Here is a 23,034-nt window from a genome sequence, read left to right on the forward strand (position 1 = left end):
GACAGGAGCGCATCTACGTCAGCGGTCCTGCATAGTGTGGTAAAGCATGGGGAATCATATAGGAACAAAAAACAACAAGCAACAAACACATATGGAACAAATATACACAAGCCTGCAACGCCGAGGTAGGTGGATGCGTGTCGCGGGGGAGAGCGAAAAACTCAGCGTGCGGCCAACACACGGGTTGGCGCGAGTCTGCGCCGTTCTGGTCTCCCGAAACCGCCGAGCTTTCCGTTATCGATCGCGTCCAATCATACGTGCGTCCCGTGGTGTTGGTGTATGCCTGGCGCAACAGTGTGCTACGAGTTGGCCCGCATCTTTGACTCGGAGGAGGGAACCCACATACAGCTACGGCTCGAGGCCAATACGCCATTCGTCCCAGCTTGGCAGGGCTCAAAGGGCAGTCACGAACTACCGCTCGACTGCAGTGCACTCAGTCGAGGCAGTGTCAAAGTCGAAAAGTCTTTCTTACGTGCTCGCCTATAAAAGAGCATGCAAAACAAACTATCGGTACATGGTAGGAAGCCCGGAGCGTAAAATAGTTGCAACCTGAGAAATTGCAGGGAAACCAAGAGACCTTACAACGCAAAGGAACTGAGAGCTGGCGGCATTTCCCATCCTTTCCATCACCAGTGGCGTCAGGATCTGTCTCATCATCCTATCATCGGCGAGGGATAGCGAACCCGCTTGCTGAGCTTTCTGTGTTTTTCCTTACCGTTATATTTTGGTTGTTTTCGCGGTCCAAAGTGCCTAAGTGCAATAGAGGCAGGAAAAATAGTAGTACCAAGTGAAATCAACCGGAATGTGGAGTAACGGTGCGTGACCAAAAGCAAGGGCGTGAATCCGAACCCCCCGACTGTTGTGTCACATATCAGATAACGCGACACCGAGGAAAAGTGACAGCTTCGACAGTTTTTCCACGGTACACCAGGTTACGGGATACACTAGTGGCGGTGGCAGGGACTACTTTGGTGCCGTTGGCCTACACCCGTAATCGTCACATTCATCACAGAGCGGCACGTGAAATTGGCGTGAAGCAGGAATCATTCCCTACGTGTGTGCGACGGTACAGTTCACCGAAGCAGCTCGAGAGATTAATGGTAGGTTTGATGGAAAAACTGATAACGGCGGGTGTGTGTTTGTCAGTGTTGTTGTTTTTGTCTCTGCTAAAGATGCCCTTGCTCATGCTCGGTCGGGCATTTCTTTACTCGATGCTCAAATTGTTTCTATGTTTTTCCTGGAGTTGTTTTCCTTGACGGAGTCTATCAATATTTGAATACATTGTGGCAGGTATACATTTTCTAGCGAATATTGACCACTAATGTACTCTTCCTTCACGTGTTGTATAAAAACAAAATTGCCCAATTTTCCAGCAAGCCCGAAACAGCTGATAGATTTAATACATCAGGAAGGGGAAAGTGGAGCGCAATAAGCTTCCTATACCAATGCTTGTAAGGTTTTGTCAAAAGTATCAACTGTTTGATATATTGGGCAACTCTTTTCGCAGTTGGAAAATTGTTGGAACACATAAGACCTATAAAGTATGCGCCTAACGAGATTTTTTTTATAAGTTTTGAGCCATTGACAAGGCGTCAAATCTTCTTACAATGCTGGCCATACTGAGGGCTTATCGGTGCTGGATGATTCGTACAAAAACATCGAATCCTTGTGCATTATTTAAATACTGGGATACAGAGTATTTCACTAACATCCTGCCGTTCGACATTAGTTTATGGCAAATTTTTAAACTGTCGTGGAATTATTCAATTTACATCCAACTATAAAACTGAAGTCGAATTTTATTAGTTTATCAAGTAGATTATATTTTGCCAAACATGTTTTGCTTAGGGCATTATGAAAGTCATAAATATATTTCAATTAAAAAAAACTTTTGCTTAAAAACAATGATGAATTAAATTACACCATCCTTCGAATGATAATCTTTTGTTTAAAAGAGAACTGACATTTGTGGGATAAAAATGCACCATCTGGAATTGCTTAGAATGATTCTGGGGATTATTTTGAGGTTATAGGAGGTTGCCTTTTCTGTTGTTTCAGCAATGATTTTCGTGTTAAAAGGATTTCAAAAGCTATTTCTTGAAGCAATGTGACAGTGCACATGAACATTAGCACCCCGGTCGCCCCGTAACCTTCTGCCAAGCGCTACCCAAAGTGAGTGCCAAGGACCGCCGAAGAAAAGCTCCGGAAGCTCTGGTGAGTGTTCCTGCGGGTGAGGCTGCGTCGTCGTCGTGGAAAAGTGTCGGTCAAAGCAGCCACCGGGCTGCCACCAAAAAGCCCGGGTAAGTGCCGCTGTATGTGTGTTCGAGTGCGTGGGGGTTGATCGCGGCCTCGGCCGAAACGCTTGGCGGCAGTCGCGAAGCTGCTCAAGCTGCTACGGCCGCCAAGGGGCGAGTGCTCGCTGCCGAAGTGTACAGCATATTGTGCCGTTGGTCCCCCTGGCGGACGGTTGCATATTTTTCCGCCCGGAAAGTGTGTGGGACTTCTTCAGCGACCCTGCACCAGCCAGTGTAAAATTAGTGCAGCTAATAGTTTCTAGCGGAATCGCAGCGAACTGTGAACGCTCGAGAAGTGTGAACACCGAAACAACCGTGTCTCGTTGGACAGTCGTCCAGGGGTAGTGATTTCGTTTCGTTTTTTCTTTTCTTTTTATTTTCCTTTCCATCCCTGAGTTAGATTAGTTTTTCGGTTGCCCCGTTCCTTATTTTCCGTTCGATTCATCCTTATTCTCACGTCGCGGCCTGCTACGTTACAGTGTTTCCGTAGTTCGTTTGTGCTTTATTTCCACCATCCTGAGTGCGCCGTTTCCTTTCACGTTCACAGCATCCAATAGTTCTGGGCGTTCTGGTAAGCGCACGGGCGTTCAGCCTTCTATCCACTGGGGAATACGGGCAACCATATTGAGCGGACAAAGTTCCTCAAACGGCATCAAGCGAGCCGTCATTTGGTGGAAAATGGAGTCCTTTTAACGATGTCGTTCCCTCCCTTCGTGTCCTACAGTCGGATGTTTATTCTTAGTTGATTCATGCTCCTCCAAAGCCATGCAAGGTCAGAGGGTTTACCATTTATTTTTTACATCTTCAGTTAGTTTGCCGTCGTTTTTGTATAATCGCCATTTGATTCAAGCAGATTCTGAATAATCACAATTTTTCAAAGGATTATAGTCGCATAAGTATAGATAAGATGTGTCCTAGCCCGTCCTAGCTTTCTTTTTCGCTGCAATTCATCTTCATTCGCCCACGCTAATGGCCGTGCTGTTGTGTGTGAAATGATTTGCCGATCCAGCCTCGGGTCGTTTTTCCTTTTCGATAGCGAAGCGAAGTGGAATTTTACGATGACAACGACATAGATAAATAAGGACACACACGAATACCAACGCCGCGCTAGATGACTTACAGATAATCGCTCTCCCACACTGACATGGAAGGTTGATCCTTGTTTCTTTGCATGCTCGCCTTTGCGATGGAGGCGCCTGGTATCTGTTGACGAACACGTGTGTGGAACGGTCGGTGGGAGGTTGGGGGGCGTTGGGACGGTGGAAACATCTCTCGGTGAATCCTCGTGGACGTAATCGTTTGGAACTTTACGGTGTTCAAATGAGTTCCCGGTGCTCCTGTGAGCGATTCGAGATGCGACCGAAGCCGTGGGAAATGACGGGCTGTATTTTTCTTCCGTCTCTCAAAGTTCATAATAAATAATAAGCATACAAAAACTAAACAAAAGCCATAATCAAAACAAGCATAACAAATCATTTAAGGAAAAGAAATATACTGCGGAGAAAATGGAAACTTCACGTCGGCATATTTGAGCCGATACTGTCGAAAGTTTGCATACCGACACAGCAGCTTTCCCAATTGCGCAATGCTCCCGTGGAAAAAATCCCGGCACTCAGCGAGGCGCTCCACGCACACAGGACGACCTGTTGACTGGGGCTGTAGGGCATGGCCCATGAATATGCAAAGCGTCGAAAGTTATCGTACGAAAACACGCGACGCGCTCCGACAGCAGTAGGAAAATGTCAGCCGAACCGTGCGAAACACAATCGACCAACATGTAGTGCAGTGCGTGCGAGCATCCGATAACGGTATACGTTGGTTTTCTTTTCGGTCAGCCACCAATCTACATCAGGGAGAGGTAAAAAATGTCTATATTTGGAGCAACCGTTTTGCAGAGGTTCCCGCAAGTTGTGGATCGTATTTGAAACGAATTGTTGTTTTGCGTGCAAAGTTGGAGTGAGCGAAAAGATGCGATAGAAAATATAAAACTATATTTATTCTCCAGATTGGTTAAAAATTCAGCAGAATAACAAAGTATAGAGAGAAAGGAATTTTACTTCCTCTATAGTTGTATGGGAATATCAACTTTAAGCCTTAGACGTGTGCTCGGTTTATTAAGAAAGTTTTCAACGGGATATCCTTTCTTTATTCATGGGTGACAGCGTTATACGCTAGTGAACAACTGGCAAACTGGTGCCTCCGCTGGGATACATGCTGTTGCTGTTTGCAATAAGGAAGAACATGTTTATTCACCACCGTAACACAGTTGTGGTAAAATCTCGTCCCTTGTTAACTGTAAGTGAGACAAGGTGGGTGTAATCTACAGGTGTTTTAGCAGAGGAAAAATATTGCTTCAGGGAATTAATTTAATTACTTGTCTATGTTCATGATTTATTTCAACTTGATGTGCTTTTAAACTTACCTAAATAGTCAACAGCAAATTGTGCAAATCAACAATTCGTCTGCCGTTGGTGACAAATAAAGCAAAACTTTTCCTTTAAAGTTTACTGAAACTAAAAGTTAATTTTCAAAACAGTTTCCGTCGTCCTTTGTTTTTGGGGCACAAATTGAATTACATTCTCACGGCAAAACTCTCGGTCGTGGCATGCAGGGGAAGCTGGTCGTAACTTAATTTTCTCCGTAAATTGTTGAACAAAACTTTTCTACTGACTAGCGACCTCCTGCACTGTTTGCAGGCAAAAGCAACAGATGAGTCCGGAAAGAAGGAAACCATTGGAGACAAGCGTAGTAATATTGCACATAAACGGTTTTGTGATGATGGCTGTGTGTGTGTGTGTGTGGGTGTGTGCTAGAGTTAATTATTGTTTCGTAGAATGTAGCGTTGATAAATTGGTAGATATTTATTCGCCGAAACCGCACCTTTGACCATTGGTTGAAATGTCTGTAGGAAAAATAACTTCTGTGTGACGTTATTCAAGCTGTTGTTAAAACATAATACACTTGGTTCAATGGAAGCGTTTCAGAAACAGGTAATATAAACGCAGAATTTTCACATTAATTTGTGTTAAATTAGTAAAAGGGCGTAAGGAATGTACAAAATGGCGTTGGCGTTCGTTCGTGCTCCAAGTATCGATAAATTGGCTTAACCATTAACCTTTCAATTTGGCAAACATTCAAACGCGAGTCGGTCAGTTTTCCAACAGCATGCATTTTTCGCGGTGTGTGGGAAGTACTCAATCACTCTGGTGGAAATTTTGTGAAAAGAGATTTCTATCGTTCAGTAGGATGAGAGAACGAGAAGGGAGTAGGAGTAGTCGTTTTGCCCTCCGCCAACGAAATCAATTTCAGTCAAGCTGAATTCTTTGGTGGATTTAATTTGCATTATATTTCAATTAAAACCACCCGACTTGACGAAACGATGGCTCAAACGCGAGTTGTAGGTTGACGTTGTATATTTTTGTATTTCAATGGTTTGCCTCAAGTTTTGGTTTACTCTGTGAGATGCTCTAATAACAAGCATAAAATACCTTCACCATCTTCTTGATCACGCGAAAATATAGATTGCAAATGGAGGCGCATGGTGCCAGATAAGTGTACCCGGTGGTTTGACTTTCTAAACCCTTTTAAACTGTAACCGCAATGTCAAGCGAAAACTTTTCCAATATTTCATACCTGAACTTGACGGGGAAAATCGAAAAAAGCTCTATAGTTGAACGTGACGAAAGTAAATCATGGTTTTTAATTAAACTGCACAATGTTCGACCCTTTATCACTCCTTAAGGCCCCCAGTCGGAACCGGGTTGGCTCATCGTACCTGGTGGAAATGAGAGCTAAGCTTATTTCTTTCATCCAGTTACACTTGCTAAGCCTCCATAGTCCATCGATGCATATACCTTCGTTTTCCCGGGGGTTGGAAGGAACTTTCCGGACCTTTCTGTCTCGTTGCTTCGACGCACGTGACAAGCTCGCTCCTTATGGTTCGAAGTTGTGTGCTGGCAGGTTTTTCCAGCTTCCCTAGAGGAGGGTGGGGGGGAGGTCTGGGAAAAGCGGCCGGATGTATCTTTTGCTTCCCTGGATGGTGCGTTTCCCTTGGCCAGCCTGATTGGCTTTATCAAATATGGAAGAAATGTTGGAGCCTGCGATAGTAGAATACTATTTTATCGTCCTTTTCATGCGACTTTAGGTAGGACACAAACACATATGAACTGCAGCATCATCTTCTGTCGAATTATTCGATGTCACGTAGCAAAATTAAGCTTGGAAAGCAAGACGAGCTTCACAACCACGGTGGAAACTAGGCCCAGGATTTATTTCAAAGTTGTGGCATCGTTGGTTTGACAGACGGTCGTCGTTAATTATTAACATGGGACAAATTCTATGGTTGACCCAAAGTGTCTGACTTTTGGATAGGCTTTCTCTTTGCAAAATGCAAAGTAAATGAAACGCCAAAGCTGACTAAACACGTTCAATCTAAGCTTGGATTCTAGAATCAACTAAAACACATTGGCTTCAATCTTGCGTAACTCAATGTTGCAACTTTATTAACCCTTCGCATTTCCTTCACCCTCGCAGTAATCGCACATCAAACAAGGAGCACAACAAACTTCAAACAGAAACTTCAAACTCAGAAAGCCAACCATCTTTGCTTTCCCGAAAATAGTGTTTAATTAACACCGAACGCGTTTGCGGAAAGAAGAGCAACCTAAGCAGCAAACTAGCGACCAAAGCGAGTACTTTAAAGTGATGATCTAGAGCGCACAATGTCAAGTACTGGCACATCGACGACAGTGGCAGCATGGACAAACACTTGGCAACACTTGATGCTGGCCGTCGGCCTGCTGGCGCTGTTGGTGTCCGGCGGCATCCCTGGTGGCACTAATGTGCTCGTTGCGGCCGAGGGTAACATCGGTAAGTACCATACAGCCATGTTTAGGTTAATTCAGTTGAACGGTTTGGGCAAATATCCTTTCCTTTGGTTCGTTAGCGTATATGTTTTTGTGGTTTAGAGCCCACATGCTTCCCATCGTGAAACGACATTTTCCTCAAGGACTTAGGCTCCCACGAGTAGAAGATGGAGGGCATCTTATGTTCAAAAGATCGTATGAGTGAGTGTATTTCTCTCGCAAATAATATTTGTGCCAAGGCATCAGGAACGGATCTACCGTCACCATCGGTGACGTCCTTCATGGTCGGCTTCCTGCTCCACCACAAGGCAGCAGCCCTATTCCCGTGGTGCTTCAGAAGGGCACGATTAACGGGAAAAGGTTTTCCCCCGTCATATTATCCAGGGCCATCGGATGTGTGATGAATTTTCGATGCGTTGGCGATGTTGCCGCGTGCCCGGGTAACTAATGAGAGACCTTCGGCTTGAGAAGGATGTTTTAAGTATGTTATACCTTTGGCATCACCGAAACACAGGCTCTTGGAATCTCCCTTCCACTGGATGATTGTGTAATCCGTTTGGCGTGGAGGGGGAGGGTTGATTATAAGGATATCTCTTTGTCAAATAATAATTCATCGACTATTCCATACATCGACTATCAAGCGGGCTTTTCGGAAAACTTTATTAGCTTTTGTGTGTGATGCAAATATATATGACAATATGGTGTACTTTCTGTAGTATTAAGGGGTTTGCTTTTCATTTATTCCGCGACGAACCCATATTGCTGGGACATTAAAGAAAATAATAATGCATTTTGCTTCGGAAATAAACATTTACCAATTTAATACTAGGTCACATTGACCACAGATAACTTGATTGAATTTCTTACCACCACTTCAAGTCGAATCCAGCAAAAGGCGTTCCGATGGTTGCCAACTGTTGCATATCAGATGCAATATGAATTCATGCACATGTTGCAGCGTTGATCCTTACATCTTGCAATATCGTTTGCATAGAGAAGCTTTTCCCAGGCTCCGGTGTTGAACAATGCCCTGACAAAGAATACTCCCACACCCGGAAAGGTGCTGCTTCGAAAACTCTGGACCTGCGTTTAACGCAAGTCGGGTAAAACCGTTCCAGCACGGTGGACTTCCCAGTGAAGCTGCTGAGATGCAAAGGCCATTCCACGAGCACAAATGCTTCTCGAAACGTCCTTGAATCTCGCAGCTTGCTTGATGGAAGGATACACCCGGCAAATGAAGCTCGTTTTTCTGCTCAGTGAACATCCAATGCCGACGCACCGAGTGGCATCGGCAGGAATTGCGGAGTTAATTGGATTGTCTGCGATGCAGTTCCGAGGAATGTTTTTTCGTCCCATCCCCACCGTTATGGTTGCAAGTTATTTCTCATCAATTGCGCACATTGCAGCGTGTTTTAAGAGTAAAATGGGTCAAATGTTCGCATTCGGCGCATATAAAAGAGATTGAGTAATTTGTTTGAATTAAAATATGATTTATTATCTCGTCAAAACAAAATTCAACTCCTCCCTTGACTCTGATAGTATTACGTTGAAAGTTTTTTTATTAATCTGTTTAAATTAATGATTTATACTAATTTATTTCATCGCGCTTTACGTTGTTCTCACAAAAGTATAACAAGAACATTTATGTTTTAAATTGAAGAATAAAACTATACTATAATACATTTTATGTCATGTGTTTCTGTGCCTTTTTTAAGCTTTAGTTTATATTATTATTTTTTTACAAAATGAAAGCAATTTTATCTCTCAGATCTAACGATATAATATTCACATGCTGTCTTTTGCATCACATTACTCTAAGGTGGAAAACTTTTTTGTTTGAATTTCCACTTTGGCGAATACACCTAATTACAACTTTCTAATTACGACGAGGCGTAAATTACAATTACTCACTCTTTTTTATGTAGAAGTAACCGTTTCATTTATTAAGCCCCTTTTTCCTAGACGTGAAAAAAATGGTTCATTTATTTTTTGACGTTTCTACCGTATGAAGTCATACTGGATATGAGCTCATTTGTGTAATTCCACTTTTGCGGAATTTGCATGTATAGAAGCATTTAGTCAGGCAATGCGGAAAATTCAAGATGCCACAATGACATAATAAAAATGGTGGACCGTGTAGGGTGCCTATTGCATTGGCCAGCTAAACGCACGTATCTTTCGAGCGCGTGTCAAACACAATCCTACGCTTCGCAGCATGCATCCGAGCGTTTCCAGGCGCTCGTTTTGCATTCCGACACATCCGGGCACGGCTGAACGCTGCCAAGGATAGGAGCAGACGACGGTGCGGATCGATTCCCACGGTGGTCCTTACTCACACTGTTTGATGGGCCCGGACGAGTTATGAGTGCGTCCCAGGACACCAGGATCAGGATCCAGGCCGGAGATGGAGATGGATATTTTTCATGGCTCACTTCATCTCCACCACCGTCGGCCATAAACGGGGGGTTCCATTTCACGGGGGTACGTGTGTTTCAGCGTGAATGTTTGCCCGGACATCACCGGGACAGATTTGCCTGTCGCTTTCAGCGACGGAAAGCCACTTCTTCTTCTGCTTCCTCTAGCCAGCTTGACAGGATAAAATCAAATCCCCTTTACCGGGCCTCCGGCTCCGCCCGTTCGGGGAAGGCTATTTGCTTCGCAGATTTTATCACTTACCATTAAACGCCACGTGCCCGTTGCATCCCGGGATCCCGTCGCGGTCTGTAGTAGGACGGATTGATGGCGGTTGGCGGTAGTGGTGGATTCTGCGTAGGATGGCTTCCGCTAGCTGGTGGAAATATTAGAGCTGACGTGGGAAGGCTTCAATTACCCGAACGCTAGCCGCAAGATTTATTAGCGGTATTGAAATATGGTTGATGCTACCGTTTTATGATGTGGTTTTTGAATATCTTTTGACAGCCGAGCTTTTTGCCAATAAAAGGACCTTTGTGTGAACGTTGTAAACGATAGGATTTAATTGCTTGATAAGCTTATTAACTGAATTGAAAAGTAATTCACTCCACGGGCGAAGGCCTAATCAGTGTCCCACTTTTCATTGGCTTGCATTCAATCTTGTAAGCACATTTAAATCCTATTGTAAAATATTTCTTCCATGCGTTTTGACCGCATGCGTAACTCTTGTTTGGGCGGGGAGACAAATATCCATATTCACGTCCCTGACGAAAACATTACCCTCGGAGGCCAGCGCTCATAATGTTCGCTGCTTTATATGATACAATAATGGAAGCGCAGGCGAGAAGAGTATTAATTTGTAATACGATCCTAGCGACGGTCACACGAAGGGCCGAGGGTCACCAATGTCAAAGGACGAAGGTTGGCTTTATGTGCGTTAATGGTTTTCCTCCCGGTGATGGAAATATACGTGGCCAACAAACTGCTGACGTGTGCGGCCTTTCAACACGCTGGACAGGAAATCGTTCGTTTTACTTTCCTTCTCCCAGCGCGTGAACGGTGAAAGCATATTATAGTGGTGGTGGAGTAAGACATCGTTCCTTGCGAGTGTCATCTATTAGGGAAAATATCTGCCGATTCTACAAACATTTTCGATACGCAGTCGATCCCGGTCAACACGTTAAGGCAGCCACGTGCTGATGAAAATTTATTTATAATCCATTCATTGCTGCTTTTGGCAGTTTTAGTCATATCATTCTGTTTGGCCAATCAAAAAGTGCGTTCGCCGCGACGGTCCGGTTTTTAGTATAAGTAAGATAAATTTATCCTGTGTTTACGAAACGATGGCCGCAAACGTTAGATGAGTAACAAGGTGTTGACCTTCTCACAATTCTAGGATGCCGAGAGATGGATTCGAGCGGTTCAAGACAATTGGATTGGAAGCTTAATGTAGTAAACTCTTCTTTCCAATAAAAATTGGCAGTAAGTTATTTACCAAAATGTAAAGCTGCATTTAACTAAATTGTTCAAAGATATGTTCTTAAAACAATTCATGTCAGTGTAGTCTTGATATTTTACATTTTACTTCAATGGAAGCTTAAACTGAACAAACTCACTTAAAAATTTATGAATGTATAGTTCCTTTATTTTTTTAGAGAATAATAACTAAATAAAAAAGTAAAAGTAACAGTATTTCAAAGTTCGTTAACAAAATTTAATAACAAATCATAAACTAATCTAAAGCAAACACAAAAGAGAACATATAAAAATTGGGTTCAAAAGAGTTTCAACGAGAACGGCATTCAACGGTTAAAAGGAACTGTTATACCTATCGTACATTCAATCCTTTTCTCAACTCGATATGTTTACCAAACATTACTGTGCGTAACCAATCAATGTTTATCTTGGAATAGTCTGATAGAGACTTTATTCGATTTTTATGGACATGTATGACTAAACAGTTGCACAAATTCGATTCTCCATCCGCCAAACATTTCTAAACCCATTTCTTTATCTTCAATGTTCCACTTAACAACAACCAAGAGGCTTTCCTCCTCTCAACTCCCCCCTATGCCCTATGCGATAAAACTGGAAACAGCTGTCATTATCCTCGAGCAGCGAACTCCCACAAGGGTTATTGCGTAACATTATGGTATAACGGGGAAATAATTTGCGCCCAACACATGGTGCTGGTGGGGCGAGGGGGGGGGCCGGAAAGTGTGGCCACCGGCCGGAAACAGGCCGTTACGGGGGGGGAATGCAACGGCCGATAATTCGCTCCCATAATCCCTGCGGTGATAATCTTCGCCAGCGTGATTAAACCCATAAATAAAACGCGTGAGGAAAGCTGCGGGAAATGGGAGAGCAAACCTGTAGCGTTTTCCTTCGATAGCGATGTGTGTGTGTGTCTAAGCATTGGGGGTAACAGATACTGTGGATATTGTTTCCGACAGTTGATTTTAGCGCCTTGTAGCGGAGGTAAAAAGAGCTTTCCTTTTTGGTGATGGAACTCGTTGCCCCGAATCATGGAGAGCGGTGAATGGTTTCTCTTAATTTAGGGCTTGGCTTTCTCTGGTCACAAAATACTTGCTTACTTATAGATCATATCGGGTCTCGCTGTCTAAATTTAACCGGAGGTTCGTGCGATCGATATCGATAATTTATGGACGGCGACAACACTATCATCCTTCCCCGAACGATGTTATTTTTGTCGACAGCTTCGAAAAGCTTCTTTGCAATGTAGGATGCTTCTTTGGGTCAATTAAATTTTGGGGACCATCCGTTTCATTTCAACACAAATGGAATTTGTGAAAATGTTGTTTCCAGAGGGAAAAAGGCACTGCCGTCTATTAATAGAACCAGGCAAACTGCACCGCGAGCCACCTTTTCCGACAGTGACAGCTTGTCCGATCGGGTACAGAACACTAGGAAATTAAAAACGGATGCGGAAGTGCGTTAAAAAGTTATCGATCCGCACCAACACACAGACGGGACGCCCAGGGACATTTTAGGGAAGTAGCTATTTGTGATGCAATGTAGTTTTTGTGCGGCAATGTGTGTGTGTGTGTAACACGCACAAAAACGTAACACGTAACAGGCAATACGCAAAAAGGACCCTCAAAAGGCCTAGAAAACATCCCACGCGTGGATCAACCTTTTCTAAAGAGCCGGGAGAAAACTGTTGGGAAAATGGCAAACGGCGGCGGAGATATTTGGAAAATGGATCGTGCAATGAAAAACAAAAACACGACAGACGGAAGAAGAGAGGGCAAAAATGCGGCACAAACATTATAGCTTTCGTGCGTGCCGAATCCCGTCGGCCGGATCGACATGGCATTCGTTCGACCATTTTCCATCGGTTGACGTCATTCGCGGACCGGGTGGAAATAAGTGTATCGCCTGGCGGCATTTTCCATCGCCACGGGGCCTCGGGTGAGTTCCTCGGAGCATGCTCGCCCTCTATTGTGGGTTGGAAACGGAGAAAGATGGTTTTATGTTCGGCTTCGGCTATTAGAATAAGCTTGCGTGGGCCCGTAAGCTCTTAACTGAGCGAGCAGCTGCCGCCTGCGGAGCAACATCAGAACTCACCGCTTCGCGGGGGAAACTCGCCACTGTTTGCCGCAACAATCCTTGACTGCGCCGAGTTGACAGTTTATCGCTCGTTCACTGCCTCGGTCGCGAAGTTTCGTCCTTCCCAAGAAGTTTACCAAGCTGCAAACGGTCGCTGTTTGTCCACTCACGCGAGTCCGGAATTGTGCAGTTTAAACTGTTGCTGATGTTTATCTTTCTGAGTTTCCATTCGCCACAATTGAAAGTTGTCGAATTCAGCTTTACTTAACTTAGGAGGGGAAAAGTTTAGTAAAATTTTTAAAGTGAACCTCTTTCTTAAATCAAATTAAGAACAGTGTAACATTTTAGCTTTCCTTGTGTGCTTTTCAACTAGTGATGAGAAAACTCCTAAATTTCAGGAGCAGATCAGATCATTTGCTCTCAGTCAAAGATCGGATCAGATCAGAAGAGCATAATCGTACTCCAATGCCATGCCGCTACGGGTAATGGCGTCACTAGGATCATAATGGAGCAGATCAGATCACATCGAAATAGGTATACAGACAAAGAGCATATTGGATCAGATCAGAACACATCGCCATACCGCTACGGGTAATGGCGTCACTAGGATCATAATGGAGCAGATCAGATCACATCGCCATAGGTATACAGGCAAAGAGCATATTGGATCAGATCAGAACACATCGCCATACCGCTACGGGTAATGGCGTCACTAGGATCATAATGGAGCATTTGCTCTCATATTTTCGGATCAGATCAGATCATATAAACAAGAGAGCAGATCGGATCATAAGAAGCTATTCCTTCTTCTCATCACTATTTTCAACGCACCAGACCGGAAAAAAAATCCACACCGGAAGCGCTCGTTTGACGTCATTTTGTTCGTGCCCACATAATTATTTGGTCGCACGCGAGCACGCTACGGAAAGAAAACAGCGTGACAATATTTCCACTCGCCAGCGCAACCGATTGGCGAGTTAAAAAATGTTAAAATGTCCGTACATTTTCTAAAGCACGACGACCGCGCACGACGGTTCGCATAACATTCCCGCAAATGTAATGCAAGCGTCCATGCATGGACATGTTGCAGCGACATATCTACCTCCTGTTCTTTTTCTAAATATTTTCCCGATGGAGCTCAAGATCGGCCATATTGGCATGTTCTCACGCCATCGCGCGCGAGGAAACTGTTGCCGACAACATTCAGCTCGATTTACTGTCTGCAAGACCCCGATGGGGAGTAAGAAAAGCGCAAAGCTATTTTTAGCCCATCGACCGAACGAACACTTGTCGCTTTTAAGGATCACGTTTTATTTTACCTTACTTTAGAGAGCATTCGCACAAATTTTACCTTCTATCTTGGGATGGTCAATCGGTTCCTTTTTGGAAATCGGCAGAATGATCCGAATGTTCATCGCCTAGCGGAAAATAAACAAACAAGCGCGTGTATGTTTGTCGGGTTGGAAAAGCGTCCAGCCTTGGTCCATCAGAACCCGGTGAATGCGTAGGATGCTTGGGGTAGCCTTCGACCGAACGACTCCCTGGAAGTCGGAGTGTCGTGGGAAGTGCTTCAGCCGAGCGCAGGCTAAATTTAGACGCAGCTCCAGGGGCGACAGGGAAATCAATTGGGGCCTGATATCGATCAGCAACAAATACGCTGATGCATGCGCGAAGCTACGTCGGATGATTGATGGAAATGGAGGAAATTGATCGAATGTCATGGTGATGAAGTGTGCAAGGGATTTTTTTTAGGTTTTCTAGGCCATCATTCACCGAGGATTTAATATAGGAGAAAGTATCGTTTGTATCTTTTCATCAACGCTTACACTGTAGCATACGCTACGCACATCACACAATTCCCACGTATCCTTATCACATCACACACTATATTTCAAACCCACATCTCATCACACTTATCACACTTTGTAACAACACAACACAACACGCTAGAACCACACAACGTTCTTAATCCACACTTTGTAACACAATGTACAGTCAGGAAAGTTATGACGAAAACCAGAACCCAGAACCAAAACACAAACCATGTAACTGTTACAATGTTGCAGTCACCAACCACTTGTGACCCATAGAAGGAAGAACCTTGACTTAGGTTACAATGTTGCATAACATGCAACGAAAGTCAATGTCAACCCGCTCTTAAGCTAATGAGTCATAAATTAGAAAGAACACAACGCCGACCTTCGAGGCGCTAACGGAGCATAGGCATGTGTCATACGACACCTAGGGAAAGCGTGAGAACCGCGCGTCGAACCGAGCGCATGACGAAGTGACTCAAAGCGGAACCAGGAAAAAGGTCTTTCTCCAGGCAAACCAGGAAAACTCAGGAAAGGATAACATTAAACAGATGACCAATGTAACAAAGAAAGTTTAACTATAAAATAAAGATCACGACGAACGAAGGGGATCCAGTCCCAGTTGAGTCGTCGGAGAAAGCAAACATCGTCCGTGCCCCTTTCATTTATAGCGACTCACCCACTACGAATTAAACAGCAATAATAATACAGTTACATAGGTCTTTCTCCAGGCAAACCAGGAAAACTCAGGAAAGGATAACATTAAACAGATGACCAATGTAACAAAGAAAGTTTAACTATAAAATAAAGATCACGACGAACGAAGGGGATCCAGTCCCAGTTGAGTCGTCGGAGAAAGCAAACATCGTCCGTGCCCCTTTCATTTATAGCGACTCACCCACTACGAATTAAACAGCAATAATAATACAGTTACATAGTTGGCGTTAATAGTTGGAGTTAATACAACACTATAAGTATGGATGTTCAGTTTTTCGTACATGCATTCATGCATAAGTGTTTTACTCCATTAAAGTTTAATAATTTCTTCTGGAATCGATAACATGACTAAAATTTATGTTGACGACTCTTTATCCGCTCCGCAGCGAACGAATCTTCTAGAAAGCAAAATCTCAGCACGGCATAATTAAACGAATCAGTCATCAGCAATCTCAGCTTTCAGCTGGGATTATTATTTTTCCCGAACCGAATGCAGCACACACAACAATACAAATGTCAAACGGTCATGCGAAGCGACGAAGAGAAAAGCGTCGGAAAATGCCTCCCCGTACCGCCTAGCTGGTGAAACGTTGTGTGAGCTGTTCCTTTGCTCATCGTGCGCTCATCCTTTGCCCTTTTTTAATGAGCTTAGACTTGAAGAGATGAGCGGGCAGCATCAGCAGCATCAACGGTCTTTTTTTCTCCTGTCGGGAAAAAGCACTCCCGAGATGGCAGATGGTGTAATATGGTCCGCCTCTGCTCTACTCATCTTCAGTGTATCGTTTCGCTGGCCCATATTTTTTTCTTTTGCCTTTTATTTCTTTTGTAGACCGAGCCGGTGAAAAATCTACCAATATTGCGGCCTACGCCATTTGAAGAAGTAAACAATTAAATTAGGTAGCATTACTTTGTTTGCGTTTGGAAAAGCCCAACCGGACGTGATAAACTTATCCAGATTATTTCGATCGATTCCATCTCCTCCTTGCATTGACCTCGTGCACCATGAAGGCACAAAGGATGCTTCGCTCTTATCAGATCATTGAATTGATGAACCATCCCGCGCAAACCTGCCAATAGTCTCGCAACGGATGAAGATATTGCGAACCACTTCAGGCTGCCCACTTCGGAAATTGCACTTTCATCGGAGCCAACAGTCTATCTCAATTGGAGTGGAATCTCCACACCGCCGGGCCACTCTCCTAACCCGCCACCTTACCGATGATTAACGGCCACTAATCGATTCCCAGCCTTCATCAGGTTTTCGAGTCCCGGGCAGAGCGTTCTCGTTGCGGGCATTTTCCCTTCAAATGCTTTTCTTCTTTTTCTCGCCACCACCCAAGCTAATGATGTGGATTGGTCTGAAGTGAACGAGAGTAAGCGATCATCCGCCACCTGTTTCCCACTATACAACGAGAGGCCATTTCTATTGATGATTCGTTTCGGAAGGATTAGATTGTTGTTCACCGGTTCTTTCGCAAGCCTTGTTGAGCTTTCAAGTATTACTTCATCGTCGTGGGAGATTTCATAGTTTTCTTTTCAACCAACTTTAAGCGACATCAGCTACTTCAAATTTATCTTTAATGAGTGTCTTTTTGCTTACTTCCGTTGTAGGATGCCTTTTTGCTGAAACACTTTGCTTGGAACACCTGGAATGGTGCTACGATGGTAAGTACCTACTTGTGGCGTTTGACTCTTCACAGGACACGTTTGGAGGCAATCCGAAAGGGATGCACATGGTTCTTACAATGAGCCTTAAATTGAAAAAAAGTTAAAAAAGTTTTTAAACGAGAAAAAGTAAAAGTACGGGAGATAGTTTAACTTCTTTTAAATCCTCAAAAGCCAGAGGAAAATCTAAAATGATGTCCTCCTATGATTTTATTCGCGCCTAAAAGTATGCAATTGGAGTACATGGATATTTTTCAGATGGGACGATGAGTTTTTCGTTCCTTACGTTCGATGGTGAAAATCCATGTGAAAATCTAAAATGATGTCCTTTCTTACTTTTATTCGCGCCTAAAGATATGCAATCGGAGTACATGAATATTTTTAAGATGAGACGATGAGTTTTTAGTTCAATGAAACAGTACCACCTTTTCATGACGATCATAATTCACCGAGACAATTTTTTTTAAATTGTGTGCTTCCCTTTGCTTTGTAATACAAACATTTCAAAGTGTTTGCTTGAGAGCTCATGAAATTACCTTATCTGATGATCCACTTCTTAGTATCCGACTCGTCCCTGTTTGTCCCTGGCGTCGTTGTAATTAATTTCCCTGATGAATAATTTCACCGTTCAGCAAACAGCGCAAAAACTAACTGCTCGCTATCGTTTTCATTACGGTCATCTGTTGCCGGCATGATGCCATTCTGGCGCGTAAAGTCCGACCGGCCCCGGACATTCCCCGAAATGGTTAGATCGCGGAGTGCAAGTGGAGGTATAAACTTTTCTAATTAGATTTGCCCACCTCCCCCAAGATGAACGGTGGACAAGAGAAGAAGCCGATGACCACCTCGTTCCTGCTGCCATTTGCGGTGCGGAAGTTTACCGTATCTTCTCGTGCTTAGTTATTTTGCTTTTACTTCGTCGTGACCGGCACGTGGTAATTGAAATCGGATTGATGGATGGTTTCTGGGTTTCGTTTTTGCTTTGACAGCCATATTTAAACGTTCTTTTCTCGCTTATCGTTTCCGTTGTAGACTTCGCCTTCGGAAAGTGTCTGCCGCAGTATGGGCTGGAGCCGGAGGAGTTGTTCCGGCGGCCGCTGGAGGAGGACCAGAGCCGCATTCTGGCGCGCATGCTCGAGGAGCTGCAGGGAGCCGGGCTCGGTTGGGAGCACCCGTTCACGCAGTGTCGCATGCAGGGCGCCCTGTTTGCCATCCGCACCAACACGGAGATCCCGCAGACGCTGTGCGCCAACCTAGCGCCCGACCCGGAAGTGCTCGGCCCGCAAAGTCCGCTCGCCTTCGTGCGCTTCACTCCGCCGAACGAGGAGTACGCGGACGAGGTGTACTATCCACCGCCGAAGAAGGCGTTCGCCCAGCAGGCACTGAAGTCTCCGGCCGAGCTAGACGTCCTGCCGGAGGTGATTCCGGTTGGGCCGCATGGTATGACCAGTGCTGAGCAGAAGGAACTATGGCGACGGGTTGCGCTCGGCAAGATGCTGCGACGGTACGAGGAGCAGATGCAGCAGCAGCAGAACCCTCCGGATGTAACGGACTACTTGGACGTGGATCCGAACGAGATTGAGGACAGCCAGCTGCTGCCGTATAAGGGGCCGGAGCGTGATTGGGCTTACGGAGCGAGCAAACGGACTGGTGGCAACGCGGCGGCACTGTTCCGCGAACAGCAGACCGGACTGGATGAGGAGCGCGCCCTGAAGGAGCTGGTCGACCGGTTGACACCCGAGAACGACGATCCCGAGTTCCAGTACATCTACCCGAAGACTTCCTCGTTCCGCGAGTACGCCAAGGAGCATCACATTCCCAAGATATCGAACTTCGCTCCGGAGAACGTCAACACACTCCCGGAGGCACCGGCCAAGGTGACCGATCCGAACGTGGACAAGTTCTACAAGAAACCGCACCGCTCGGGAGCGCACGCTCGGAACGAGATCCCGACCGGCGGCGCAGTTCTGCGTGAGTCGAACGCGGGTTACGCCCCCGAACCGGAAGCAGCCGGTGGACTGTACACCGAGGGTGGGTTCGTGTACGTGCCGAAGGCGGGCGTAAGCTCACGGCCGGGCAAGGACGAAGCCCGCGCACTGCTGGATAACATTCTTGGGTTTACGCGGCGCGAGCGGTTGGATGTGAAGAAACCGGGACCCCCGGCAGCGCCACCACCACCAGGTCAAAGCCCTAGTGAGCCACCGAAGGAGATTGCACCGTCGGACAAGGACGCGGTTGGTGAGGAGAAGCGACCGAAGTCAAAGTCAAAGAAGGAGCTGTTTGCCCACACCGACGATGACCATGCGCCGCACTCGGTCGACACGGAGTACGCTCATGTGATCCTGAAAAACCCGTAAGTTGAGCGCATACTAAGGCCATTGATTGAATGTGTGATCAGATCGGTCTTATTTTAGTTATCTTCAAAATCAAGTTAAGAGTTTGTAACCCGTTTCTTTATCAGAGGTTTTGTGTTTTTGATTCATGAACCTTTAGGCTCTAAAGCTAGTCTTTTCCTTCATTGAGGTTATGTTAGTTAACGTTATCGTCTAGTTGTAGACTTTTCTAGTAGGGATTAGCAGTCCTTGAGAAAATCCACCTGGAATGAATGGTCTGCTTATAATTTCTGAAACTAGAAGAGATTCTAAAGGGTGTAGCCAATATCTTGGATGATTGTATTAGAGAAACGACTAACGTTAAAGAGCCAGTAACTTAAAGGTTTTTGAGGATATCCTTGTTTTTGGATGAAGGATATTATTAGGCCACTCTTCAACAATTTTGAAGAAAAGACTTGAAACACCAAACATATTCTGTTTTAGTTGTCGATCTATGCAAGGCAAAGGAGATCCATAAGATTGCTTAACTTCAGTAGAATTTGAGGCCATTTTCGTATGCTGCTAACTTTTCCTGCTTATCATTGTAACTTCCTCTTTCATCTACCACCCAGAATCGACAACTGGAAGGATGGTGCACGGATTGTCGGAGCGTTAGCGGAGCTATTGAACATGCAGGGATACTTCACGCACCCGAGAGTTGACCGACACGAGGTATCGTTCCGCGTGGAACCGAACCCGGACAAGAAGACGGCCACCGACGTGGCGAAGCAGATCAACGACAGCCGGTTCAAGAACAACCTGTCGCGCCGGCTCGGCGTGCTGGTGATCCAGGCCGGAGTGGGTGATAAGACCAAGGATCTGGATGCCGTCTCGTCCCAGCGTCTGAAGCGCGTCGAGGACGGTCCGAATGTGACGCACGTGATGGCGTACATGTTTGCCGGTGCAGGCGCGGCTGCCGTCATCGTCGTCGCCATGACGCTTTTTCTCATCCGCAAGCACGACAAGAAGAAGGACAAACTCGGTGGGCTACAGTCGGGCATAGGGGCGGGTGGTGATAGTTCCAGCCGGGACTACCAGGACCTTTGCCGGGCACGGATGGCCGGTGGAAAAGCGGGCGCTCCGACGACGGGCGGAACGGGCGGAGGTATTGACTCGCCCGGTGGACGCATCACGGCGCTGGCGAAGGAAGCCGAAGCACGGCCACCGTCGTCCCGCTCGAGCACGTCCTCGTGGAGCGAAGAACCGGCCCTGACGAACATGGACATCTCCACCGGGCACATGGTGTTGTCGTACATGGAGGACCACCTGCGGAACAAGGGCCGACTGCAGCGCGAATGGGAGGCGCTTTGCCGGTACGAAGCCGAACCAAGCGCAAGGGATGCGGCCCTGCAGACCCAGTGTGCACCGTTGAACCGTGCCGGGGCCCCTCTGCCGTATGACCACTCGCGCGTCGTGCTGAACCACCTGGCGAACGCGGAGGGCATGGACTACATCAACGCGTCTACCATCACCGATCACGATCCGCGAGCGCCGGCCTATGTGGCCGCCCAGGGCCCGATGCAGTCGACGCTGGCCCACTTCTGGCAGATGGTGTGGGAGCAGGGTGCCGTCGTGCTGGTGGCGCTCTGCCGCCTGCAGGAGAACGGCGAGTCCGCCTGCGCCCGCTACTGGCCAGAGGAGGGCGCCGAGGTGTACCACATCTACGAGGTGCACCTGGTCAGCGAGCACATCTGGTGCGACGACTATCTGGTGCGGTCGTTCTACCTCAAGAACCTGCGCACCGGCGAGACGCGTACCGTCACGCAGTTCCACTTCCTGTCGTGGCCACAGGCCGGAGTACCCACGTCCGCCAAGGCGCTGCTGGATTTCCGCCGCAAGGTGAACAAATCCTACCGAGGTCGCTCCTGCCCGATCGTCGTGCACAGCAGGTAAGAGAAGTTTTTGTTTCTACCCTAACCGTTCAATTATACACGGTGCGTGAAGTAAGAAAACTATTTCTCAGGTTTGCGTAACAACATTAAAATAGCAGAAAAAGTACATAGGAAATAGAAAACGTGACGATGTGGAAACAAGGAATTAATTGTAATTTTATTATGCGCAGAAGTGTCGAAGTACATAAAGTATTCATATTGATAGACCAACCTTAATCATGTCGAGTGTCCCCTAAAAATCGTTAATCCTGACTGAGGCACTGTTCACAATCTTCAATACATCAACTTCACCGAACCTTATCCAACTCGTTTCTCAAAAAGAATATACAAAGTTCTTTAAACTCGTTTCTAGTTCAATAAGAATTTGTAAATCTTTTTACTCAGTTTCTGAAGCTATTTTGGGGAAGTAATTCATTCAATCTATTCGAATCGTTAAAATTCGGACATATCGTTGCAAAATTTATATTTTCTCGAATTCGGTTGTCCGTAACACTCTTTTCAACCATCTTCTTTTCCTTTCCTCCCACAGCAATGGATCGGGTCGCACTGGAGCGTACATTCTGCTCGACCTGGTACTCGGTCGCATGAATAAGGGCGCTCGTGAGATCGACATCGCGGCCACACTGGAGCACCTGCGGGATCAGCGGGCCGGTCTTGTCGCCACCCGGCAGCAGTTCGAGTTTGTGCTGATGGCCGTGGCGGAGGAGGTGCACGCCATTCTGAAGGCACTCCCGCAGACGACCAGTGCCAACAAGGGCTCGCAAGAACAGGATGCCAAAGATGGCCAGGATGTGGCCAAACCATCGGCCGAAAAGCCCGTCGACAAGTGAACGCACACAAACCGTACGCGCAAATGCCATGAGGCGGCATGAATTCGTTTCTGTTCAAATTGCATTTGACCAATGGCGTTAGGTTGGTTATCTTTTACGTTGGATAAGTTCACTTTTAAAAATAAACATTTGTAGAGTTAGACAGGTCGGTTTGAGTTCGGTTTCCTTACTCATGCCCTGCGTTAGGAACACTTTTGTTAGGTAGTCTACGATATGATTTGTCTTGTCCTTTTTTAAAAAAACCATTAGAAATCTACCCCAAACAGGGTGGACAATCGGGCGCCAGGTCCACCGAGCACTGTAAACGGTTTATCGGAATCCCGAGTGAAGCGGAAAACAAACTTGCTGGCAAATTACGGACAGATTATTGGAATATGCACTACATCAGAACCCATCGAATATCGGACCTACGCTAAACGAACACGGTGGAACACATCCTACGGACGACGGCATACAGAGAAATGAAATGGAAAAACTCATCAACACACAACCCTATAATCCATACATTCCACCGTTCGTGTCGAGTTGAGCCTTTCGAGTCTATTCGATGGAACGTTAGCTCCAGAAGAAGTTGTCTGTTCGACTTTCGTGAACGAATCTCGG

The 23,034-nt window shown here is 45.8% G+C and overlaps 1 protein-coding gene across 1 annotated transcript; it reads left to right on the forward strand.

Moving 5' to 3' along the window:
- Positions 1–7,015: 7,015 nt before the first annotated feature.
- On the forward strand, positions 7,016–22,431 carry LOC131281173 (receptor-type tyrosine-protein phosphatase-like N). The gene is made up of 5 exons (XM_058310433.1): positions 7,016–7,163; positions 17,284–17,337; positions 18,370–19,690; positions 20,282–21,598; positions 22,131–22,431. The coding sequence occupies exons 1-5, from the start codon at positions 7,016–7,018 to the stop codon at positions 22,429–22,431; spliced, it is 3,141 nt and encodes a 1,046-aa protein (XP_058166416.1).
- Positions 22,432–23,034: the final 603 nt, after the last annotated feature.

This window comes from Anopheles ziemanni, chromosome 2 (genome assembly GCF_943734765.1).
Source record: "Anopheles ziemanni chromosome 2, idAnoZiCoDA_A2_x.2, whole genome shotgun sequence".
Lineage (NCBI taxonomy): Eukaryota > Metazoa > Arthropoda > Insecta > Diptera > Culicidae > Anopheles > Anopheles ziemanni.

Excerpts from the sequence above, each read along its gene's own strand:
- LOC131281173 (XM_058310433.1), top strand. The coding sequence starts at position 7,016 with ATGTCAAGTACTGGCACATCGACGACAGTGGCAGCATGGACAAACACT. Across the intron at positions 19,691-20,281 it reads CATGTGATCCTGAAAAACCC|AATCGACAACTGGAAGGATG; the intron begins GTAAGTTGAGCG and ends TCTACCACCCAG. Across the intron at positions 21,599-22,130 it reads CCGATCGTCGTGCACAGCAG|CAATGGATCGGGTCGCACTG; the intron begins GTAAGAGAAGTT and ends TTCCTCCCACAG.